This window comes from Eschrichtius robustus, chromosome 6, assembly GCF_028021215.1.
Source record: "Eschrichtius robustus isolate mEscRob2 chromosome 6, mEscRob2.pri, whole genome shotgun sequence".
Classification (NCBI taxonomy): Eukaryota; Metazoa; Chordata; class Mammalia; order Artiodactyla; family Eschrichtiidae; genus Eschrichtius; species Eschrichtius robustus.
The window spans coordinates 138,238,535-138,264,884 of NC_090829.1; the positions used below are offsets into that span (position 1 = coordinate 138,238,535).

The window sequence follows — 26,350 nt, forward strand, 5'->3', positions numbered from 1 at the left end:
AATGACACGGGTGTGTGTGGTACACTGGCAGGGATGTAGAAAAGTGCATCAGGCCTTCCTCCTAATCTTCTTGTTCCCTTTAATTCACACATGACTTCCTGGACCTGTAAAACAAAGCTCTTTTCCAAGTAAACCAACATGGTGGCATTCCTGACAAAGCTCTATATTCAAATGTCAGCTGACAACCCAAAATAGGTTTTGTTATACTTTCCTCCTCGGGACAAAACTTACTGCGGCCCAACACTAATCTATCACAGAATATAGCTGCTGTTTACCAACTAAAGGAGGAGCTAAAATAAGTCCCCCATTTCTGTGCCCGGACTCCCCTCCAAGGGGGTGTCCAGGTGTTTCAGTGAAAGCCATTTTCACAGCATTACAGCGCTGATTTCCTGAAAGTCATCAACAGTCTCTGCCTTCAGGCAGAATCACTTAAGGTGCCCCAGTCGGAGGAGAGTCTCCTCTATTTTCAGCTTGAAAGATTTCAGGAATGCCTCAAATCATCCTTCACTTCTTGGTGTCTGCCCCCTCAGGCCAAGGCAGCAGTTGGAGGTTTACCACCCACAAACTCCGGAACCAGATACCAACAGGTGGGTGTACTATGAACCTCAGGCCTGCCCAAGGCCTAGGAGAGAGAAAACAAAAAAGGGGAAAGGAGAACAACGGCAGTGGGGGGGAGGGGCGGTACGTGGGAGAAGGGAGCAAACAGTTCTGCTGGTAAAGGACAGTGCAGGCTGCCCCCCCTGTGTGGGCAGACGTGGGGTGCTGGCCCTCACAGGGACTGGCAAGGGCGAGCCTAGGGAGGTGGTGTGTGGCCTCCCTGGGGTTCGCCCTGAGGGCCAGACTGTCCACAGGAGCCACGCATTTCTTGCAAAGAGTCTGAATGCATTTATACACCAAGTATCATATACAAACTGAAAGTCTTATACTGTTTTCTTTTTTTTTTTAATTAATTTTTATTGGAGTATAGTTAATTTACCATGTTTGTGCTAGTTATACATATACATATATCCACACTTTTTTAGGTTCTTTTCCCATATAGGTCATTACAGAGCATTGAGTAGAGTCCCCCGTGCTATACAGTAGGCCCTTATTGTACTGCTGTTTACAAATAAGGGTAGATCTGTCATGGATGATGAAATAGCTCTCATTTGTCAATGTCTCTGAGTAGTTGCTTCTTGTCATTGCCCATTTTTTCTAACCAGGACAACTAAAGCACAAGTACCACATGGGTCTGTGAAGTTTTTCCTGTTGGGGGGCGAGGGTCTTTAATTTCTAAAGGTATAAAGCACTCTCAAGAATTAATATATTTAGGTCCTAAATGTCCACGAAGAGGGGACAGGAAAAATAAATGATGCTGTAGTGCGGGGTCAGCACCCCACGGCCCGTGGCCTGTCTTGGTAAATCAAGCTTTACTGGAACACAGCCATGCGTGTCTGCACATTGTCTATAGCTGCTGTGCACTACAGTTGGGACAAAGACCATATGGCCCAGAAAGCTTAAAATATTTACTATTTGGTCCTTTATAGAAAAAGTTGGTGAATCCCCGGTATAGTGTATCATGAAACACACTACAACTATTAAAAAGCAGAGTCAGGGGGGACTCCCCTGGCGCGTCCAGTGGTTAAGACTTCGCCTTCCAATGCAGGGGGTGCGAGTTCGATCCCTGGTTGGGGAGCTAAGATCCCACATGCCTCATGGCCAAAAAACGGAAACATAAAACAGAAGCAAAGACTGTAACAAATTCAATAAAAACTTTTAAAACAATGGTCCACATCAAAAAAATCTTTAAAAAAAACAAACAACGACAACAAAGTCAACCTCAACTGCATCTATGAACAGGGAGAGATGCTCAAGATACAATAATGAAGATGTTTTATTTCTAACTCTGATCCCTGAGGTGAGTGGGCCCCGTTCACCTGTTTTTTGTTGAGCTTCACAAGAGGAATTCGCTTCTGGGGAAGGCTGAAAACAGGGCAGGGAAGACAGGACTCTGGGCAACAGAAACGCTGGGGCTGGGGCAGCCTCCGCCCCCCATGACCCAGCCAGGGATCCCCGAGGGCTGAGGAGCGTGTACACCCCCTTCCCACGCTAGCTCTGAAAAGGATAAAAAATACTCCTAGGTAAGGACAGAGGTCAAAATATGACCATGGCCTTAGGTCAGTTTCCCTACACAGAGGCCCAGAATCAAGCAGACGACCCCACTGAAGCACGGCTGCGCTGGGTGGAGCTGGGTTCCCCCAGGGGCGAAGCTGAAAGAGCTGCGCAGGGCGCCCAGCCCTTCTTCCCAAACTGGCAGTCAGGTAAGCCCTGCCCAGCGAGGTGCGGGGACCCGCCCCGTCCTCCTGGAAACCCCCAGAAGCCTCCTGCAACGGCCAGCTCGATGCGTCCACGCCGGGAAGGCACGCGGGCCGAGCCGCCGGGCCCACGGAGCACAAGGGCCAGCCCCTCGCTCCCCGGGCAGGACCCGCTTCCGCCCCGGGACCAGACACGCTGCGCCTGTGCGCTCGCGCCTTCCCGGGGAGGGGCTGGCGGTGGGACCCGGCGCGGCCACATCAGCCCGAGGAGGGACCGGCTCCCGGGATGTTTCTCAGCACGGCTCTCACATCGCAGGGCGGCGAGAGCGAGGCCGACCCTGTCGCGGACTCCTCAGCGAAACCTGCAGGGCAGCCGCGCGCCCACCAAGGCCTGTGGGCGACGAGGGCGAGGAGGGCGAGGAGCGCGGCCGTCGGTGAGGATGGGTGAGGGGCGCGTACCCGAGTCCGGAGAGCACGTGGAATTCCAGACACTGACGCCCCCGAGCTGTGACCCGTGTCCCCCGGAGGGTCGGCTCAGAGGGCACCGTCGCTCTGCCACACGCTAGGTGTGGGATCTCGGGCCGTTTCTTCCCGTCTTTGTTTGTAAAATAGGGCGGCTGTGAGGCTTCCGTAAAACTCCGCGCATCAAGGCCCGAGCACGGGGCCTCGACCCAGCGACGCTAACATTTAATAAACGTTACTGCCGTATGTTTCAACAACATCCAGTTTTTATAATACGCACGTATTTGCTTCTGGGATATATGATGACACCCGCTCTGATCCCCTCACAGTTGTTAATTGACGGGCATGAAAACGCTGTGAAAAGTATAAATCCAGAGCCAAGATCTAAAAAGTACTAATTAAAGCACACTTTATATAAAAACTATACTCAGAGTGCCGTCAACAGCCTAAAGTGCTTATATTGTTTTTTTTTAAAAAAAAGGAAAAAAAAGGAAAGCAAAGCCTTTAATTCAAAATGACCAAGTAAGCACAAAACTTTATCTCCTGTTCCTCCCAATACCCCCATTAAAATGAAGAAAAGGAGCAGAATAAAAGGGTTAAACACCCACCACAGAGAATGGGAAAGGGACACGGGCTGACCAGAGATTTGAACACATTCTGGGAAACTGTAAACAGAGGGAGGACTGGTGAGGCCCCAGGAGTCTCCTGCTCGACAAGGACGAACTCACTTCCTGCGCACAGAAATCACAGGGAGTCGGGCTGGAGGGGCCCTCCCCGTGAGCTAATCCCCGGTCCTCAGCAGGCAGGGGAGGCGCAGACGGGGAGGGGCAGCGCCACCCGGGCCTGTGCCGCAGGACCCCCGTAACAATCTCGTTTCCAGATGGGCAATCAAGGACCGAAGATTCGAAGTGCGTTGCTCTAGCTCAAAGCGGCGGGGGCGGAGCCCGGCTGGGAGCCAAGACTGCTGGGCACCGCCCCACACTGCCCCCTCCAAAGCCACCCAGCCACTCACCGCCACATGCCACAGGCCCCTCAGCCCTAACCCGCTGGCATCAGAGCATAGAGCAGCACGACGTCTTGTGCTTTTAAGGCCGCTGGGTCAGGTAAGAAGCAGGACGCCCAGAGGAAGACCACAAACGGAGCCCCGGGCTGACCCAGGCTCCCTCCCAGCCTCGCCCTCCCGTGAGAATTCATACGTTCCTTGGACGTCTTCCTCCAGGACTGCTATTTGCTTTGACAGCAACAGAAACGCCGATGGGACGGAGTCCCCAGGACCTGCTCTGCCCCTGCAGATGCCCTTCAACGTCCCCAAGCAGCCACCGCTCCACCCCCCAGACAGAAGCAGGAGGAGGATTACGCAGATAACTGTTTAATAGAAACCGTTCATTGACCGTAAATGAGTCTATATAAAATAAACCTTAGTTTAAAAATGTTTAAGAAGTCACACCCACCATTGGAGGTGATCACCTGCACTTCAGTGAAGTTACGTAAAAGCTGTCTGCAAACTGGTTAGGGTCTCGGCAGAGGCCTGGAGAATCTTCAGCTCTTCTGTCCACAGTGTTTCTACCAAAGTTAGTTGGTTTATCAAAGCCACTTCTTCATCTTTCATATGAGAAATCTGGAAGTTATTTTTAAATGATTTTCTTTAGTGTAGTAAAATATACATAAACATAAAATTTAACATTTTGACCATTTTTAAATGTACAATTCAGTGGCACTAAGTATATTCACAGTGTTATATAACCATAGCCACCATCCATCTCCAGAACTTTTTCATCATCCCAAACAGAAACTCTGTACCCATCAAACATTAACTCCCCATTTCCCCCTCCCCAAATCCCTGGTAACCTCTACTCTACTTTCTGTCTCTATAAATTTGCCTATTCCAGATATCTCATTTAAGTGGAATCATACAGTACAGGGTATTTGTCTTTTTGGGTCGTGGTTTATTTCACTCAACACAATGTCTTCAAGGTTCAATAAAACGGTTTTTTTTAATCCTAGTAATGTTTTCATTCAAATAAGCTAATTCCTCATTTAATTAAAACATTCATTAAATAAAAGGCAAAGGCGGAACTTCCCTTGTGGCGCAGTGGTTAAGAATCAGCCTGCCAATGCAGGCAACACGGGTTCGATCCCTGGTCAGGGAAGATCCCACATGCCGTGGAGCAACTAAGCCCGTGCACCGCAACTACTGAGGAGCCTGTGCTCTAGAGCCCGTGGGCCGCAACTACTGAGCCCACGCACCACAACTACAGAAGCCTGCACACTCTAGGGCCCACGTGCCACAACTACCGAGCCCACATGCCACAACTACTGAAGCCCGCGCACCTAGCGCACATGCTCCACAACAAGAGAAGCCACTGCAATGAGAAGCCCACACACCGCAACGAAGAGCAGCCCCTGCTCGCCGCAACTAGAGAAAGCCCGCGCACAGCAATGAAGACCCAACCCAGCCAAAAAAAATTTTTTTAACTAAAAAAATTTAAAAATAATAAGGGAAAGAGTACCTTAAAAATCTATTACCAAGAATTCATGCAACAATTTTACCCATTAAAAGGTGTAGACACATGTTAACAGTCAAAACACGGATTACATCAGTGTTCATTTATTAAGGCATTAACAACACCCTAAGAAGGTGGACTATCCCTATCCAACAAGTATCAGTACAAAACAACTTCTTCATCAAAACACTTCTTTAAGAAAAGAACGCAATATTCTAGAAACATACCTTTTGAAGCACAGCCTTACTCTCCTTGATGAAATAATGGCATATTTTCTGGGCTATGTCCAAACTTGTCTTCTCATTTGTATCTGAAATTATTTCCCCAATAAGTACTTTTTTCCAGCATGTCCTAGAACCAAAATATTCAATAAGGTCATTTCAGCAGGTTTTCAAAAACAAAGGCGGCTTTTCCACTTGAACACTTCTCTATTTTTCCGGAAACATAATAAAACTCATTCCATCAGCACGTTCCCTCAAACCTCCCACCACGTGCAGGTCCTGTGTTGAAGCAGACAAGGTATACAGGAAAGAAGAAGGAACGCTGAGGATAAGAAGCGAGGGAACTGGCGCTCTCTGCAGGCAGGGCCTGAGTTTTATTAGCACCACAGTCCTGCATCTGGCACATGAGTAAGAAGAGTCACGTCCACCAGCCACAGGAAGAGAACAAGGGACAGACAGGAAGGTGAGTCCACAGTCAAAGTACTACCAACTAAGGAGCAAAGGCAGAGGTTTTCCTTTTCTTCAAATGACAGCCTCTCCTAAAAAAAATGGCAAACGGAACAGGACATGTTTCACAAAGTAAAATGCTCTGCAGATGGAAAGAGGAATCTACAGTGAAGCCTTTCTCTACACGCAGGTCCTTCCAATTTTACACTACGGAAGTCCATAGGAAATGGGGCTCAGTGGGCTGGCGGGGCCAGCTTTCTGCAGGGGAGGCAAGAGGGGGCCGCGGCCAAGGTGCCGAGCAGGAGGGGCTGAGTCAAGCCTACAGGCCGGCGAGGAGCACTAACCAGGGAGGAAGGGGGCGGGGGGACGGATGCTGGATGCACAGAACGCGGAAGTGCACGTGGCTGAGGAGGGAGAGGCCACGGTGACGGCTCTACCATCCCAGTGGAGGGCACAGAAGTCGCTGAGAAATTCAGAACAGCCCAAAAGCCATACAGAAAATGAAGTCTTAGATGTCGTCAGCTTCAGGGATGATGGTGGCAACCCCAGGAGCAGATGAGTTCTCGGGAAAGAAAGGAAGTCAAGAAATAACATTTGGGACTTCCCTGGCGGTCCGGTGGTTAAGACTCCGCACTTCCACTGCAGGGGACACGGGTTCAATCCCTGGTCGGGGAACTAAGATCCTACATGCGCGTGGCACGGCCAAAAAAAAAAAAAAAAAAGAAAGAAGGAACGCCATTGCTATGTGCCAGGAACAGCGCTTTATATGCAGCCATTATCTGTTTTAATCTTCACAACCGCCTAGCGAAGAAAGCATTATAATCCCCACCTCAGACACAAAGAAACTGAGAATCCGGAACAGTAAAGCACTCACCCTAAGTGACGGAGCTAATGAGAGGCAGAACTAGCATGCAAATACCCATCAGGCAGAATCCCAAACACATGCTTCCTCTGCCACGCCACTCAGGTAGTCAGAAAGCACTCAGAGGGAAGAAAAGACGCCTCAGGAGGACCTCTGGGAAACATCCAGTTGCTTTATTTAATTTGAGGTTGATGTGTCTCCAAGAAAGACTGAAAGAAACTTATGTGGGTACACACGAGATAAAATAAAACGCAAGATGAATGGATAGGGAAAACAAGACGAAGGAAAGATGAGAAGAAGAAAGGTAAGATACAGCCAGGAATGAGTCAGTGATAAATTGCATGCCTTAGAATCCTGCACACATGGCTGGACCACAAATTTGCCTCTGAGTTTTCTAGTGAGCAATAAAAAGAAGGAAACATATCAGATACAGAATTCAGTGTCTGTACGACAAAAACACACCATCTGCTGAGAAGAGACACAACTGCTTCTGGTGTTGAGACCAGGGGATAGTTTTTCTCCCCAAGTCCCTACAGAAAAGGAAGTAAGCAACATCGTGAACAGCAACACAACGGGCACGATGGAATGAGCACAAACTACTTCTAGGCACCGTGCTGAGGGCTACTTCTGGCGTTATCTCACCTGATCCTCCCAACTGCTCGAGGATGGGGTTCGCCATCTTCAGGAAGTCCTCCCTGGGGTGTCTCTCACCTGAGATTTGCTGAGTAGCGGGCATTACTCCCCGACTCCCTCGCAAGGAGCTCCAGGGCTGAGCGGCGCACGGCCGCATGTGTGACTATCCTTTCCACGCTAAGGGAAGGACCAACAGCCTCTCAGGAACAGTGAGGACCTGACCAGGGCGCGTGTCGACACTGGGGGCTCCTCCACCTGCCTCCTCTATGGAAACATCCAGGCCTCTCCTTGAGCAGGGGTCTGGATCTGCCCCCAGGACAGAACCGGGGGCGGGGGGGCCCGGCCAGTGGTCAGGAGCTCGGTCTGTTCCCAGGAAAAACCCACCTGCTCAGAGGCTCTCCTCTGACCAGGGCCAAGGCACACGCTTTTCGAAGTGTTCACCCTGAACAACGAGCTGCAGGTCACCAGGGGGATACACGTGAGGAGAGACCAGTTCTCAGGCCCGTGTATTCTATGACTCTAAAACCAGAATTCCAGAAATGGTGCAAACCTAGAAGTGAACCACTCCCCACACGGGCAAGTTACACAGAGAATAAGCAACCCCAATATACAAGGGCATTCCTTTCTCCTCTAAGGTTGGGCCTTTGAATGTAAGCCCCAAAAAAGCCAAAGTTATGTCCAAATCGTAACTATAGCTCATGACCAACACACAGGGAACTTACAATTCTTCAGCCTCCAGACATAACAACTTAAGAGCTGTGAGTAACCGCCAAGACGGTCCATCCCATCCAAACGTCAAATTTCTGAAGTAGAAAAAGAGTAGATATATGTATATGTATAACTAAATCACTTTGTTGTACACCTGAAACTGACACAAGACTGTAAATCGACTACACTCCAACATAAAATAAAAATTAAATTTAAAAAAAACAAATTACCGATCTGTCATTTCGGTACTTCATTACATCACGGTAAATGACTAAAAAGCCAAACATTTTTTTAAAGGGGCCACTAAACATTGCACAACCCGTGGTCTTAGTCACAAAGAGAAAAGTTAAGTCTGCAAATACTTAAGAATAAAGCCTGAGTAACAGAAAATTCTCTGTGTTAAAAAAAAAAAAAAAAAGTAAAAAGCTATTTTTATTTGGTAAGAAGCTGAACTTGGATGAGGGGGCCACAGTGAGATGAATGATGAAGAATCTGGATGATCCTCAGGATCAAACAAATGGCAGCCACCAGAGCTAGTGTCCCTCACAGTGTTGCTGGATTATTTAGAACTTAATTTCACCTATAGAAGAAAATCTGAAAGGGAGGGTCTCAAACCCAGTTTATCCCATTTGGCGTGGAATCACCTAGGCTCCCCCCGTCCCAAGAGCCTGCATCCTGTTGCCGGGTGACTGACGGCCAGGCTGGCCTGCAGTAGCCGATGCCACCCCACCTGACCACATGTTCGCCACAAACACACTGGGCCACCGATCAGTACATACGGGGCTCTGCCGGTACAGTAACTTGAGACTTCAAGCTTGTATCTTAGGTCCCCAAACAAGTCTCCTGACCAGCATCTTCCCCTCCTGTGTATCCCGCAACATGAAGCACGATGTGCCGCACATAGTAAGTGCTCAGTAAGCAGCTACCTGTCACGGGATACAAGTCGGGAGGCAGCTCACACCTGTAAAAACCCCAGCTCTCAACTTTTCATCAAGATTTCCTGAAGGAATAATTTCTGGAGAGAAACACTTACTCTATAAAGTCGTGATCCTCTAAAATGGAAATCTTCTGGTTCATCCGTTTATCTGTTGATGGAAGATATTTAACAAGTATATCTGCATTAAAAAAAAAAAAAAAAAAAAAATCAGGCTGAGATTTAGGGTATAATTCAGGTGGAAGGGAGGGGGGACCCTTTCTTCTCAGCTTACTTTCCTTCCCGTCAGCAATCAAGACATGTGTAAACAATTTTACCTGTTTCACATCAAAAAAATCTAGTCTTCAAGTCCAACTCAATGAGAGTATGATTCAACCCTTTGAAAAGCTACAAGAATTCCAAGGCAGGGGACAAAACATCTGCTACCTCAGCTCCTGCTCCCACGAAGCAAATCAACCCACGAAATCGGGTAATGACATTAGCAGGACTGCTGAGAAATTACACCCACCAAAAGCACAGCCTCCGTACAAACATGAGGAAATGTTTCCAAGACTCAGTTTTTAAAAGCCAGAATTCAAAACTGTCTGGATATTAGTGACTGTAATCATAAACAACTGAAAATGAACAAGAAAAAATTAACAAAGCTTTTTGGGGTCACAGGATAATGAGGGATTTTTCTATTTTTAAAATTTCTTTTTACATTTCTCTACTTTTATTTTTAAATGCAGAAATAATGAAAGTGTGAATTTTGTTCAAATTATTTAACAAATCAATACTTCATGGTCATCAATATTAAAGTTATTCTGATAATATAAGGCTAATTTCAAAGCTAGCTTTCTAAGAGACCCAGCAAGGCCCAGTTTTCGCTTTTCCATTTCATTTTGAGAAATAACATTATTACTTTGGCTAGTAATAGGATGGCGTAGTATCACCTTGACCAAGTCTCTATTTCCATTAGAACTTATATTAAAACTACCTCAAATTATACACTCTGTAAATCTCTAGCCATTTCTTCAATGCCTAGAAAACTATTTCTCTGCTGCTTCAAGGAAGGGGGAAAAAATCAGCCCCCTATGCACTATTTTTAATACTATATTTGGAATTTTCACAGCATAAATTTAATAGGTAAATCATTATTTTAAAAAGAGTAATACCAATGATGGTGCTAGGTAACAAAAGAACATAAACGGAATGCATATTTTATCATGCCATTAAACCGCCCAAAGGAGGACTGTGTAACATATTTACCCTGTGATTGGTACACCACCTTACACACAGTGGGTGCTTCATAAATACTTTTTACTTGTTGCTCTCTAATCCTATTTCATCTTAAGTGACAATGTCTCAGTACAAAACTTTCCATTTCTTGCCATCTATTAATACTCTATTTATTTCCCTAGCAGTTTCTCTTTTCTTCCATTCTACTGTCTGACCTAATGCAATAAAAGTCTTCTCAGTTCTTCTTATCCTCAATATCAATCAAAGCTTTGCTGGCTTTACTTCAACACCAAAATGACGTGGTCAATAAGAATTAGGCTAGCCCTGCCTAGGAGAAAATAAATGATATACGCTTTAAGGTTTTGCCGTTGTTACAAAAACTTAACATAACCACAGATGGGGGGGTGGGGAATTCTATCATCTTAGTGATCAGAACCAAAGTTAATTCCAACCTTTTGAGACATAAACACAAGCATGAGGATTGCGGATGGAAACAAATCCATACTCGAGGAGCAGGCGGTGGTTATCGTGAGGGCCATAGCAGATGAGCACCTCTTTGTGTTTTCCACAGCTCACAGCTGTTCTAATTTCATAACAGCGAGTTTCCTCATTAAACGCTGCTTTTACCTAGAAAAAAGAATTGTAAAAGATGTTTTTAAAGCAAAGCAGAAAACTAAAAAGATTAAGTGATCGTATTAATTTAAGCAGGATGCCGCTTTCAAGCACTCATCACGGAATTTATCCACGTGGAGAAAAAATGCCACGTCCGCACTTTGGCCTCTTTGGTTCTCCTCGACTTCACCCCATAGGGGTGGGAGGGAGTCCCGCCTGGGGGCTCTGAGGATGGCCAAACACACGACACCTGACATCGGACAGATGACTAACGGCAGTTTATTGTAAGTCACCCATACAGCCCGGGGGGAGGACACAGCACACCACACAGGGCCACACAGGGGCTGTGCCTGGGAGCGGAGTGACAGCAGAGGCCATGGGAAGCAGGCCTGCAGGAGCAAGGGGTGATGCCCTGGTTCCCCTGGGGCGATGTGATTTGCCTGTCTGAATAATTTTGAGGGCTGGCAGGGAGGTGACACGCATTCGGTTGAGGACCAGGCGAGCTACAGCCAGTCTGGCTGAGGGCAACTTCCCGCTGGGTGGGAAGCCTTGCCCGCTGGGTGGGAAATATCCAGAGAGGGCAGAGGAACTCACGGTCAGGCCTTCGGGGCCCCGCAAGGCCCAAAGATGTCAAGGCCGAGCATGAAATTTCAGGTCCTACGATACACAGCCTTTTGTGAGCAGCATGATGTTGGCTGATACTGTCATATGGATTTTGTGACAGCTTTGTTAGGTAACAGGCCGAGAGGAAAAGACCAAGGAGACCGAACTGCTCCCACAACAAGCGGCGGGTACAAGCACTGAGGCCTTCTCACTAAGCAGCAAACTGCAGTGAGATGAGGATAAGAACAGGCTGAAATTCTACCTTGCGGCATCAACAAGAGATCAGGGCCAAGGCTTGCGGTGTCACGTCAAAAGCCAGCTGCAGCGCACTTTCGACCAGGGGCTGGCGATCTTTTTCCATGAAGGGCCAGAGAGTAAGTATTTTAGGCTTTGCCAGGATCCTGGGACCACGTGCCCTAGACTGTAGTTTGCGACGCCCTGACACTCAACTGTAGAATCCCTGGTTTGGAACATAAATGCACTAACAGCCCAATAAAAAGAAAGTCACACCAATGGGGACTGACCGAGTCCCCGTGGCCAGTACCCTACTGTCCTGTACCCCCTTGACTTTATTTCAGCAATATCAGCCACAGAAACACCCATCCACCCTCAGTCTCCTTTGCTTAATTTTGTTAGAAATGCATCTTTCTAGAAAAGCAACGAGCAGACAGGCACGGCGATGGCCGCAGCCTAAGACAGCACAGGGAGGGCCTCCCCTCCACGCCCACGCGCTCCTCTCGTGGGCACGTGGGCTTCTCAGGGTGGCACGGGTCACGAAGAGGACAGCGTGGGTGCAGGTCCCGTCAGTGCGCGTGCAAGCGCACCCTGCACAGGCAACAGGTTAGCTGACACACAGACATCCTGTGCCCTCATGCCAAGGCCTTCAGCCCCGTGTGCCCCGCAGATACAATCATCTCCCTTATGTGCTGGAGCAGAGAAGCCTGGGCAAGAAGAGATCTCCGAATGACTCCCAAAGTGGGACCCCTTAACGATTTCCCACAAATAGCCATCCGGCCAGAAACTGTTGATTGAACACCTACTACGTGCCAGGCCCTGTGCTGAGCACTGGGGTTACAAAAGGTACAAGGCAAAGTCCCTGTCCTCTAAGACTGCAGAGCTCCAAGGGGCGAAGGAGCAAGTTCCTCAGAGATCACAGCAAAATGCTGACAGCGATGCCACCAAGTGCGAAAGGGAAAGAGACCGGAAAGCAAGCGAGACTTCAGCCCCAGGTCTGAAAGGAGGAAGAAGGATGCTGCACTATGGGGAGGCGGGGGAGGGCTAGGGTTCGGGCCATACAGGGGACAGAGCACCTGCAGGCCTGCAGAGCAGAGCAGGGAAAAGTGGCAAAGGAAAAGGATGCCGGAGGGGAAACAGGGTCGGGAAGAAAGAGAGGAGCCTACCTGACAGCAGGTGGGTTGACCAGCTGCACCTCTCCCTGTGGTTCTGCTCGCTCTCCCGAGTCACAGGTTCTACACGTTAGAGCCCATCCTACTGAAACCAAACACGGGTCTCCCGGTTAACGTCTCACCTGGGCGTCGGGGCTGTGGTTCAGCAGATCGAGGAACGGGGCGAGCGCGCAGGTGTCCGGCTCTGCGGAAAAGCACTGCCTCGGCGCGCGCTTCCAGTACACAGCCCTGGTGTTCACGGTGCACCAAGCCCACAGGAGGGCGCTGTAGCTAAAGATGCTCTCGACGGCCTCCGAAAACAGAGGCTGCAGGGAAGAGAAAAAGTCTCTGGAGGAAGAAACGAACTCCTGCACGTGGGTTCTTTGCTCTCTGGCCTTTGCTTTCAAAGGTTTGGGAAGAAGATTCACCACTTCTGGCTCCAAACAAACAGGGCAGGTGTAGGCCTTGGGCAAAACCTCCAGGTAAGGCTTCCAGGGAGACCGGTCCCCAGCATGCTTTTCTGAAACTAAAAAGGCGCAAAGAGCCAGCACAGGAGATGGAGGAGGCTGCCACCTTTTAAAATGAAAATCAGATTAAAGGAATTACTTTCATTCAAAATATGGCGTAAGCAAGAGGTACAGACATCCTAGGGCTTAGTTCTGCTCCCAGAGGGACTGTGGCCAAGTTCACCTAACACACCCAAGAGAGGTCTTCCTTCCTCAAGGCTTTCCTCTCCGGATTGCACCCCAGTACAAATGCAGTGAACCAGTCACACTGATACAAGAACTGGCTCACTAACCCGAGTTCCAGCTTTGTTTGCCAGAGATTCTTTCTTGCAAAAACCTCTTTGCTTCCAACTTGGTTCTCCAGTGTTAAAGCTTTTGCTGGAATTTCACTTGTTTCACTTGGTTAAGGATATAAATCTTGGGGGTTGGAGGGCAATTGGTGGAAAGAACCTAAACGTGCCCCATCCAACACAGTAACCACTGGGTACATACAGCTATTTCAATTTTTATTTTTTTTAATTAAATAATATTGAAAATTCAATTCCCCAGTCATAAAGCCACATTTCAAGTGCTCTTAAGCCATATGTGGCTGGTGGCTACCATACCAGACAACACAAGGTAAAACAATGCTATCATTGCAGAAAGTTCTATTATATGATACTAACCCAGGCAGAAAACTGAATAGGCTCATTATATACCTGTTACAGATCTAAAGCTTTTGTCTTAAATTTACCCATTCTATTGCAAATTATACACTGCAGTATTTTTATTTGTTACCAATAAAAAGATCACATGTTGCATGAATGTATTTAGGAAAGTTTTCATTAATCCTTCAAAGTCCAGATTCCTAAATTACCATGCATTCTACTCAAAATTTCAGAAAATGTTAATACTAAGAGTATCCTTGCCTCTACTCAGGCCAATGAAAATACACCAGCCCTCTTACAAAAGTAAGCCAGCGGAAAAAAGTCCAGAACTTACCGTGCATTGAGAAACAATACAATCTTTCAACCTTTATAATTTAGAAACCCGTTATGCTGAGGATCTCCCTCACGCTGTCCTCAGAAACCCACCCAAAACAGAGACCACCTATAACATAAGCCAGAAAATAGTTCTCAGCTCCCATGTTGGCCTCCTCTCTTCTATGCCAAACAAAACCAACTCTCTCATACTGTCAAGAGCTCTTCATAGCTGAAGGGGAATTCAAGCAAGTACAATAAGGGTAAAAATAAAAGAATAAATAGAATTTGTCAAGACCTACTACAACGGAGGAGAATGGACTGTCATGAGCCAAGGCACTCAGCCGTGATTTACATCTATTATCCCATTCAATCCTTATTTTCTAGTAAGGTTAGATCAGGATTCAAACCCACATCCCAAGCAGCCTATTAAAACCTTAAAAATGCAGTTTACAATGAATTAAGAACCAACTTCATAAAACAGAGTAAACCTTTCAAATCATTTCAGATATTTATTAGCTACATGAAAGGGCTGGGTCCTAATGAACTATGTCTTGGACGACATACTCTCCAATGATATAAAGTTTAAAGGAGAAGCACTCGCCCCAGACAAGCAGGTGAGCGGTCACTTACTTGGCAATATACGCCCCTAAGTAGCTTCTAAGCACTGTGTCCGTGGTGAGCAGGCAACTCTCGGGCAATGAGATAATCATCTGTCCCTCCTTGCCAAAAAGAAAGTAAAGTTTAGGACATCCATGCTTTGGGAAGGACCTGAATGAGTCTTTAAAGTCCTTGATTCCACAATCATCTAATAAGAACCCAGCAGAGCCCAACCACAGATGACCGAAGAGCCCTCAGTGGATGGGCTTCCCAGTTTAAGTCAGCAGATGCAGGCAAGGCTGCTCCCACGCCAGGGATAGATACTACATTCCCAGCAAGAATTAAAGGTTAATTGTGTGACTGACACCCACCACCAGTCAACCTTCCACCAGAAAGGAATGTGGAAACACTCTGACAACTCAAATCATATAATTCCTTCACTTTCTGACACCAGGAAATAGTGCTACCTATAGGCAACAGACAGAAACCACTCCAAAAAATTCTTCCAGTGAAATCCATGTGTCCAGTGACTATTCCCAGCAATGGCCTACTCGCCATATAACCTGCACCAAGTGGCTGAAGAAAGAAGGGCAGCCCCCCCAGCACAAGGGTCTCATTTGACCACCTGCCAAAGTATAGCTTTCAGTTTCTCCCACTGAGACAGAAACACAAAAAGAAAAATCAAGATGTCAAGGAAGAGACATCAGAAACAAAGCACTAAGAAGCCAGATATAAGATGCTGCTTTCATCATAACTGGCATCTAAGTTGGTTAAACATCACAGCCAAAATCTCCTGGGTTCAATTTCCGGTCTCCTCATCTGTGATTCAAGATTGAGTTGGGATGTCACTACAGTCCCTTCCTGCTCTGACATCCCATGACTTTCTGATTTAAAAAAAGGCACTTAATAAAATGCTCTCTGTCTTGACTGGGGTAAATGTCTTCATCATCAAAACTCATCAAACTGGACACTTTAAATCTGTGCATTTCACTATGTGTAAAATACATCTCAATTTTCAAAAAGTTTTCACAAAAAAGCCACATTTGAAAGTACATGTAAAGCAACTGCCAATTATCATTTCATGATCTAAACAAAAACTACCCATAGTCACTGCTATATTCATGAGAGGTGTATTTCTCCCCCCAAATTCTGCTACAGAATGAAGTCATATACCTCCCCTCAAAAAGAAAAATATTGCACAACGTTAGTGTACTTAATACTATTGAACTGCACACTTAAAAATGATTAAGATAGTAAATTTTATGTTATGTAACTTTTACCACAATTTTAAATGTTTAAAAAAAAAAATTAAGATAGCATAATAGAATTACAACATTAAAAGCTACCATTCTTTAGGCTAAAGATATATACACAGCTGGGTTTTTTTATAAATTAAATTAAGGAACTAAAAATAAATTAAAACAATTTTGAAATAGAAAATTAAGATTATTACAAATAAATTAAGGAATTAATTTCTAGCTTTACAGAAAATTGTGCATTAGATACCCTTTAAGCAGCACAGAAGAACTGAAACAGACCTTGGAGAGCATCCGCATGACTTACCTCCCGCTTTCCAGGTGAGGAGACAGAAGCCAGGAGGGTTAGCAGCCGGCTGGGCTGCCGGGCTGTACTTACTATGGATGCTCAGATTCGAGCAGCTCCCTTCCACCCCCACCCCATCCCCAGCGCATTTAAAATATGATCCGATTTACAAAACCTGCTGCGGCAGAGACTGCTAGTCGCCTACCCCAACACGCCCTCCCTGCTCCTCCTCCTCCCCGATGCAGTCCCACCTGAAGGGTGCAGGGTCGCGGCAGCTGGGAGCTGGCAGAGGAGACGGAGCTGGAATTTCCGGGATGAGGGGAAGCCTGCCCTCCCTCACCCCTTGCGCCATCCTGCTGCTCAAGCTCCTGGAGCTACACCCTGGAGCTGAGGGTGTGGGGCTCCCTCTCAGAACGTGGATAAGAGCTGGACGGAGCCCAAGAGACCAGCGCGCCAGCCCAGGTCTGCCTGTCCAGGCTTGTTTACATGACGGCAAGAGACACTTGCGCTCAGTTACCTTGGGTTTGTCTCTTATACGCTGCAAACTTATTTCTAACTGACAGAACTGTATTCAAAATTATCCATTAAGTTAAAAAAAAAAAAAAAATCTGTATGTCTAAAATATTTTTAATTCACTTGTTTGAACCACAAAAACAAAGCAGGAAAATCTACTTTGGGTTTCAAGATAAGAGAGAAATTCTCACCCGTAGGGATGTTTTGCTCATCAGCCCTCTTCCTGTACCTAGGAATGCAAAGACAGAAAAAGGGTAAATCCTACTCTTTCTTCAAGGTCTTAGAGATACTATTTTGCATAAAAGATGTGGATGAACTTCAAAATTACACAAAGCTGAAGCTGAGTGTCTCGCATCCTTTGACTCCCAGGGCAACCAGAGGATCAAGAAGCTATTCTGGGGCTTCCCTGGTGGTGCAGTGGTTAAGAATCCGCCTGCCAATGCAGGGGACACAGGTTCGAGCCCTGGTCCGGGAAGATCCCACATGCCGCGGAGCAACTAAGCCCGTGCGCCACAACTACTGAGCCTGTGCTCTAGAGCCCGTGAGCCACAACTACTGAGCCCACATGCCACAACTACTGAAGCCCACGCGCCTAGAGCCCGTGCTCTACAACAAGAGAAACCACCGCAGTGAGAAGCCCATGCACCGCAACGAAGAGTAGCCCCTGCTCGCCACAACTAGAGAAAGCCCGTGCGCAGCAACAAAGACCCAATGCAGCCAAAAATAAATAAATACTTTTTTTTTAAAAAAAGAAGCTATTCTGGAAAATGGCCCGACCTCCTTTTGGGTTTATAATCTTGAAGGGCAAAGTCAGCTTCAGAGTCAACACCTAAAGATCATCACCCTTAGGCAGATCTGCTGCTGGGCCTCTTACAGGAAACTTGAGGCTGGCCTCTCTACCCTGGGGCTCACCAGCCGGGGTGGAGCCTAATCCTAACGCCCACCCAACCTCAGAGGCTGGACCCGCAGGCCACTTTCACCCACTGCCAGACCCGGCCTTCCCCCAGTAATCATCTCAAGTCTTTGACAGAATGACCAGTAAAGCCCACTCAGGTCCCACAAAGCCTGAGGCCTACCCCCTCCCCACCCCAGCCAGGCAAGCCATTAGCCACGCCCTCCTTGACCGGAGGAGCTCAGCAGCGTAGATCCAGGGCCAGCTGCTTCCCGTGAGCCAAGGCCTGGGCCAGAGCACACTCACAACACTAACCTCCGCAGCAGCTCTGTCAACGCCACCAACACGCAGACGTCTACCCCTCTGTGCCCAAGGCTGCCCTCCTGCAACAGTCAGACGACAGCTTCTCCGGCAGGGATGGGCACAATAGGTATGACCTGTAACTATCATACGGAGTCTCTCTAGTCATCTTCTCAAATCCACAGTTGTTGACTTTTTTCTCTCAGCTAGGAGGGTATATAATTCGGCAAAGGTCAATGCCCGCGGGACTAATGGGAGCTGCAGGTTCCTGGAGGGAATTCCCGCCTCGGGTCCCGAATTGGGTGTCTGGCAAGCTTGATTTGATGAGTCATCTCCCTACCCAGAAGCGTCTGTCTGCTCAAACACATGGTTTTGGTTTTAAGAACTTATTTAATTTCTTCTGTGTGTCCCACGGTGGAGTTAATCATCCCTGTGGGCCAGAACCCTTCCTGAAATCAATTACTAATGAGAGGATTTTTTTCTGTGGGGTCATCCTTTAAAAAAATTCATGTGCTAATTTAAGTGGAAATTTCTCTTCGAGCACACATGAACAGAACTTGGCATGTGGAATAAATCCGGAAGATACATGTCTACAATATAGTATTCAGTAGATCAGAAAGCAGATCACAGTAACCTGCACTTACTAAGGCAAGGTAGCAAGTGGCCATGAGGATCTTATTACAGACTTCTCCCTGCCTTATAATTTCTGCTACCATCCATCTACCCGGGAGGCCCCAGTATGGACAGTGCTTTTAGCATTAAAAGGAAATACTAGGGTCAGCTCCCAAAGCATAAATCAGGTCAGAGTCTAAAGACTGAATCCTGCTTGCAACTTGGGAGCCTTGCCTTGCCCCTCCATAAACCAAGACTAACTCCCCAGAATTCTGTACATTCTGACAGACTCCCATCAACATGCTCTCCTATCATACATTGATTAAGAGCTGAAGATATAGAAAGCACTTAGGGAAGGTGTTGCTGACTGCATGCTTGTGTCCCCCCCCCCCAAATTCATAGGTTGATTTCTCAGCCCCCAGTGAGATGACTTTAGGAGGTAGGGCCTCTGGTAAGTGGCTAGGTCATAAGGGTGGAGCCCTCATGAATGGGATTCGTGCCCTTATAAGAAGAGACAAGAGAGCCTGCTCCAGCTCCCAGCTCACCACCATGTGAGGACACAGTGAGAAGATGGCAATTTGCAAAGCAGGAATCGGTCCTCGCTAGACACTGAATCTGCCCAGGCCAGATCTTAGACTTCCAGCCTCCAGAACTGTGAGAAATACATGACTGTTTTAAGCCACCCACCCCATGGTAATTTGCTACGGCAGCCTGAGCTAAGGCAGAAGGTTCCCTGACCCCAGAACTGTAAGCACTGGGTTCTAATCACTGCCAAACCACTTTGCTTTAGCTCCTCCAAGACCATGAATCTGGAGGTGGGCCCAGAGAAAGTTGCTCCTACTTTTAAAACTGCTAACTCTTCACTGCTCCAAACCATAGACAGATTACTTATTTTCAGGAACTCGATTGAAACCATATGCCAATTCCTGCTTGATAATTTTAAACCTACCCTTCTTAAGGCAAAGTGACACCCGAGGAGTAGGCAGGCCTTAGGCACAGCAAGTCCACTCCTGACACTACTTTCCCTTGATCATCTCATAAAGAACTCCATCCAGTAAAATCTAAGAGTATGGTTTTTACTGACCGTTCCTTGACACACAAAAACAGAAAGTTAAACATTCTGTTAGAGGCTGATAAATATGGTTCACCATCATAAAGAAGGAGCAATCCTAACAGAACATGGTTCAAATCAAGTATTTTAGCCCAAAGTCATCACGTATAACTGACACATAGGGAACAACTTTACACACATCGCCTCACTGGACCAGGGGCACACGTGATAAATCATTTATCTTGGGTGATATATAGGGAAGTTAGTTTGCTCAAAGTTAAATTACCTAATGGGTACTTGAATGATCATTTTAATCGCCAAGGGAAGCATTCAGAGGCATATGATATAAATATTCTACAAGGTGAAATGTCTGCACCTGCCCTGTGATACAGAACTTCAAAGCCCTCAGCACATAACTGTCTCTGTGCTACAGCAGATCTGCAGCACAGAGACAGGTGGTCCTCTCTGTGGTTACCTCAAGCCCACTTGTGGACAGAGCTGGGTCGCCTTGTATGCAGGCACAAGCCCATAACAAGCTGCCCAACTTCTGTGAGAGAATGTTCCGGAAGAGAATGCTAACCCAAACTCCACGACAAGCTCCTCAATTTTCAGAAAACAATGTTAATCCAACCTCCACAGCAAGCTCCTCACCTTCCAGAAGAGAATGTTCACCCACCTTTGTTCAGGTGACTGTGGACGCCAGGGCCACACAGGGGCTCCTCCTCCAATGCTCGGGGGGCAATACCACTGAGGCCTCCCTAAGGGCTCCTCTCCTGGAGCCACCCCCCAGGGACCAAGCGCCTCTGCTGGTTCTTTGGAACCCCTCCCCTTAGAAAACTACGGTGATGCTCCTGAGCTAAGGGATAATCCCATCAGCCTGCATGGCTTGAGAATCCCATGAAATCACCATAAGCAAGTTGATGGGGACACCAGTCCCCACATTACACAACGTCCTCCCAGAAAAGCCCAGTGAAGATGTTTCCCTCAGGTCTAAGTTCCAGAAATACCTGTACTTCTGATGAGTAAACAACTGAGCTGTGTTTACAGAACACTAAGATTCAGATAACTGATCATATACATTGGGCTGCTGGAAAGATGAGTCAAATCTGTAGCTCACCTCTGACAGGGGTACGAAATTTCATAATCATGGCTTTTATGTGTTATCCTTATCCCTGCCTTCGTCTTAATTTTCTATTCTCCTTTCCGTTTTCTAACTTTTAATTTTATTTCACCATTTTGGAATTTCTCTCCACAAGCCACTTAAACTCATTTTTAGAATAAGGTCAAGTAAATATTACACCTACAAGGCAGGAAGGCTGCCACACAACAGAAGATGTTAGATATTTTCTGTCGGGTTGAGGAGATGATATGCCCACAGAAAGAATACAGCCCACCTGCAAGAATCACCCCTGCTTTCCTACCACCTGGGCCCACATGTCTCTCATGTGAGAGTTGAATGCCAGACCTTACCTGGAAAACAAGCAGGTATTAAGTTTGTATCTTCAAACTTCCTATCTTTCAGCCACTTCTTAAGCTCTATAAATTCAGGCTTGTAGCTCTCATTCACTAATCAAGAGAGGAAAGAAAAACTGGTGATTAAAATCACTATATAATCAGATCACCATTTAAAAAGTAAATCTCTGATGAACTGTCTCAGACAGTCATATCATAAAAGGGAATAAATTTTAAAACATGCACAAATCATGTAAACTAAAATAGAAAAACCACAAGATCATCTCAAAGATGCAGGAAAAGCATTTGATAAAATCTAGCACTCATTCCTGACAAATACTCCCAGCAAACAAGGATAGAAGGGAACCTCCTCAACCCGACAAAAAATATCTAACAAAAAACCTACAGCTGACATATTTAAAGATGAAAAACTACGTGCTTTCCCCCTAAGATCAGGAACAGAAGAAGGATGTCTGTTCTCCCCACTACTATTCAACACTACACTGGTTCTAGCCAGTGCAAAAAGCAAAGAAAAATAAATAAAAGGCATCTATGATGGGTTGAATTGTGTACCCCAAAATTCCTATGTTGAAATCCTAACCCTCAGTACCTCAGGATACGAGCTTATTTAGAGATAGGGTCTTTACAGAGGTAACCAAGTTAAAATGAGGTCATCAGGGTGGACCTGGATCCAGTATGACTGGTGTCCTTATAATAAGGGAAAATTTGGACACAAGAACAGAGGGAAGATGATAGAAGAAACACAGGGAGAAGACAGCCATCGACAAAGCCAAAAAGAGAGGCCTAGAACAGATCCTCCTCTCACAGCTCTCAGAAGGAACCAATCCTGCTGACACACGCTTTATAGATGAATCCTCAGGGCATTACTGAAAGTGAAATAAGCCACTCACGAAAAGACAAATACTGTATGATTCCACTTACATGAGGTATCTAGAATAGCCAAGTTCATGGAAACAAAAAGTAGAGTGGTAGCTGCCAGGGGCTAGGGGGAGAGAAGAATGAGGAGTTATTATTTAATGGGTATAGAGTTCCAGTTTTGCAAGATGAAGAGAATTCTGGAGACTGGTTGTACAACAATGTGAATGTACTGAACACTACTGAACTACACTTAAAAATTGTTAAAATGGTAAATTTTATGTTACACGTAATTTTACTACAACTAAAAATTTTTTTTAAATTTTTTTAAGATCTCAAATCAATAATCTGAACAAATGGAGAGATACATCTTGCTTATGGGTTGGAAGATTCAATATTGTTAAGAAGTCAAGTTCTCCCCAAATTGACCTATAGATTCAATACAATCCAAATCAAAATGTAAGCAGGCTTTTTTGTAGAAATTGACAAGATGATTCTAAAATTCACATGGAAATGCAAAGAACCTAGAATAGCCAAAACCACTTCGAAATACTGATTTCAAAACTTTTTATTACTATAAAGCTACAGTAACTAAGACTGTGTGATACTGTCATCAAGACAGACAAAGAAATCGATGGAACAGAAAAGAAAGTCTAAAACAGACCCACACATATGTGGATAACTGGTTTTTCACAAAATGCAAAGGCAATTCCGTGGAGAAAGGATAGTTTTTTCAATAAATATTGCTGGAACAATTGAAGTAAACAAATCATGGAATATTATCAGCGATAAAAAAGAATGACCTATTGATACACACAACAGAGAATTATCTCAAAATAATTATGCTGACTAAAAGAAGGCAGATAAAAAAGAATGCATACTATATGATTAAATAAAACTATAAAACAAACAAACCAATAGTGAAAGAAAGCAGATCAGTGGTTATCTAAAGATGGAGGGAGAGAGGGTTCAAAGAGGGCAAGATGAAAGGATTACAAAGGGAAACAAGGAAACTTCTTGGGGTGATGAATATATTCATATCTTGATTTCGATAATGGTTTACTGTGTGTATACATATGTCAAAATCTATCAAATTATACACTTTAAATATGTGACATTCATTGTACATCAATTATACTTCAATGAAAGTGTTTTCTAAAAAAATACATGATCCAAAATCTAAGGCTCCTAAAATACGTTATCACAACCTAGAGAACAGAGTTTACAGCAAGAACATTTAATAAGCAACTACTACATTCCCAGCACTGTTAACCACTGTGGAGAGCGTTCAACATGTTCCTCACCCTCAAAAAGTTAACATTTTAGTTGGGGAAACAAGACTTCCATGAAAAACAACTGGAAAACCATAGCTCCTAAAGAATAGTACCCAATAAGCATGATAACCCAGTGACATTAGTGAGAATTGGAAATGGCATTACCAAAAACATAAGATCTCAACTCAGCCTCGAAGGTTAGAGAGAAACTGAACAAGCAGGGAGAAGGGAAGAAAGATGTTTTGGCTGAAGAAGGACTTTGAGGAATGGCAGAGGTGGAAATGTGGGAGGTGTGCTCAGGAAATGGTGAGCAGAGAACCTACTGCCAACACAGGGAGTGGGGCGGGGGAGCCACTTAGAAAGGGAGTTGATGTCAGGCAGGAGTTCAGAGAGCACACAAAAGAGAATGAGGGGGACTTCCCTGACGGTCCAGTAGTTAAGACTCTGTGCTCCCAAGGCAGGGGGCACGGGTTCAATCCCTGGTTGGGGAAGATCCTGCATGCCATGTGGCACGGCCAAAAAAAAAAACAGAGAGAGAAAGACAATGAGGATCCTGGAGGCTCCTAAACCAAAAAGGCTACGTCCCTCAGAAAGTTAGACTGACAGTGACAAATGGAACAACCAGCAGGGAAGAAAACAAGAATGTGGCGAACCAGCCAAGAGCTGGCTAAAGTCATCTCTGGGTAGAACAGAGAGGGGAAGTTAACCTAAGAAAGGCCAGGTGAGAGTTAGCAGGACATGGGCTCCAGAGAGCAAAGAAGGATACACAGTCAAAGATTACCTCCATGGTGCTGACATGCTGGGGGTCAGCTAAGAAGAGTGCTATTAATTTTTATGAAAAATAACAATTGCATTTATGTAGTACTCTTCAGTGGGCCAAGCACTTTCACGTACGGTATCTCGTTCAGACTGGGTTACACTGAACTTGAAATGATAAATTTACATACAAACATTGATATCCTATAGGTAGCTAGAGGTCAGAAGAGAGGTCAGGACCAGAAACAGAAACCTGGGAGTCATCCCCAAAGAAGACATAGTTGAAGCAATATATCTGTATTTCTACAAGGGTTTAAAAGAATATAATGGCACTATTTAAAAGAATATTCTTTAAAAAATATTCTCTATGAACATTGCTCATGTGGCGCAGTGGTTAAGAATCCGCCTGCGAATGCAGGGGACACAGGTTCGAGCCCTGGTCCGGGAAGATCCCACATGCCGCGGAGCAACTAAGCCCGTGTGCCACAACTACTGAGCCTGCACTCTGGAGCCCGCAAGCCACAACTACTGAGCCCACGTGCTACAACTACTGAAGCCCGCGCGCCTAGAGCCCGTGCTCCGCAACAAGAGAAGCCACTGCAGTGAGAAGCCCATGCACCGCAACGAAGAGTGGCCCCTGCTCACCACAACTAGCCCACGCGCAGCAACGAAGACCCAACGCAGCCAAAAGTAAATAAATAAAAAATAAATAAATTTAACATTGCTCATGTGCCTCTGAGAAAAGCTATGTGTTAATACCAATCAACAAAGGATTCCTTTTTTTCATCACTGGCACCAAAAGAATCAAAACTGTACCTCCTCTTGATTCAGAACTTGTGAAGAGTTTTCGTCTTCTGATTCGGCTTGTTCTTCCACCTCCGTTCTTCATACTAAAACTGCAGTTTCTGCTTAATTGCCCAATCTAAAATAAAAAGCATTTTCTTTGCCTTTCTTTCCAGCTGTATGATAATCACTGTTGTTTGTACCTATAAGGATTTAAATATACAAATGTAACTATTTAGTAAACCATTTCTTTAAAGTGTTTTTGTATACAAATTGTTTATACTGAGCTATAGCATGTGCAGTAATGGAATGCCCATTATATTAGTCCCTCTAAAACAGTTTTATCTTGAGGTCCTACTAAATGTTGATTAATCATAGAAATCCTCATAACTTATTTCATAATTGTGTGCTTTGGTGACGTTTACATCAACGATAATCAGCATTTACTAAGCACCAACCTATCTGTACTTTGAATAAACAGTAGTCCTGAAGCCCCCATCTGCTAGGAAGTCTTAGAGAAAAAAACCAAATCCTCTTTCAGTGTGAAGTAAGTAATGATTTGTCCTTAAAACCAGCATCCTGAAATAAATATAAACTAAGCGGGGGTTTGCCACAGATTAGGGAGAAAATGAGAGCCAAGAGAGCAGACAAAACAAACAGATGATAAGAAAATCTAAAATGACTACAGTTTCTATACGTTACTTCCTCGGAAATATAAAAATGAAATCTATTAAACACTCCAGCATGATCAGATAATGGAGTGGCCTACTATAGGAAGCCATTAATAGTAAGTATGCTCTAAGATGTAAAAATGTCCAAGATATATTACATGAAAAAATAAAGATGCAGAACAAATTCAATGATCCCTTATGAGTTTGATACTGTGCACATTTTATGTTTATAAAACAAGAGGCTTTAAGGAAGGGTATTAAAAAATATGCACGGGGAGGGGACTTTTACTATTACTTCTGTATCCTCCTAGTCTGTGCCTTATATATGTATGAGTACGTAAGTGACATAATACGAATATTACTTACGTGCATATATATATGTGCATTTTAACCATACCACTGTTTTTTAAAAACCACTAAAAGCCACAGAACTGAAATTAATAACAAGACACGAACTCCAAGCCCTATTACTATCCCACCCCAGCACTGGAAGGTTCACTATTTGGTCGACCCGAAGTTGGCAAGTCCGGTCCCAGGGCCACCGGCGGCTCGTCCCCTCCGGGTCCCCAGAGCCCCGCCCGCGCACGGGCCGAGACGCGTCCACACTGAGGCCCGGCCCGGCCGCGCGCGGTTCCCGGGGTCCGGCGAGCGAGCTGTGCACGTGGCGCCAGGGCGACAGC

The 26,350-nt window shown here is 45.6% G+C and overlaps 1 protein-coding gene across 16 annotated transcripts in view; it reads right to left on the reverse strand.

Moving 5' to 3' along the window:
- SETD4 (SET domain containing 4) overlaps positions 1–26,350 on the reverse strand; it is a 423,911-nt gene that overhangs the window by 396,784 nt on the left and 777 nt on the right. For 11 of the 16 annotated variants that reach the window (XR_011074340.1, XR_011074339.1, XR_011074341.1 and 8 more), the window contains exons 1-11: positions 26,037–26,242; positions 25,033–25,138; positions 21,329–21,424; positions 17,195–17,232; positions 14,982–15,070; positions 13,027–13,456; positions 10,736–10,910; positions 9,165–9,246; positions 8,146–8,226; positions 5,488–5,611; positions 4,208–4,374 (exon numbers count right to left, since the gene is read on the reverse strand). Coding sequence is in view for 3 of the 16 variants with exons in the window: in XM_068547038.1 (XP_068403139.1) it covers positions 4,240–4,374; positions 5,488–5,611; positions 8,146–8,226; positions 9,165–9,246; positions 10,736–10,910; positions 13,027–13,456; positions 14,982–15,070; positions 17,195–17,232; positions 21,329–21,424; positions 25,033–25,138; positions 26,037–26,042 (1,362 nt within the window). In the remaining 13 variants the exon portion in view is untranslated. Of the gene's footprint in view, positions 1–964; positions 3,111–4,207; positions 4,375–5,487; positions 5,612–8,145; positions 8,227–9,164; positions 9,247–10,735; positions 10,911–13,026; positions 13,457–14,981; positions 15,071–17,194; positions 17,233–21,328; positions 21,425–25,032; positions 25,203–26,036; positions 26,244–26,350 lie in introns of those variants that run through there. The other 5 variants (XR_011074349.1, XR_011074350.1, XR_011074348.1 and 2 more) reach the window with 3 other exon arrangements.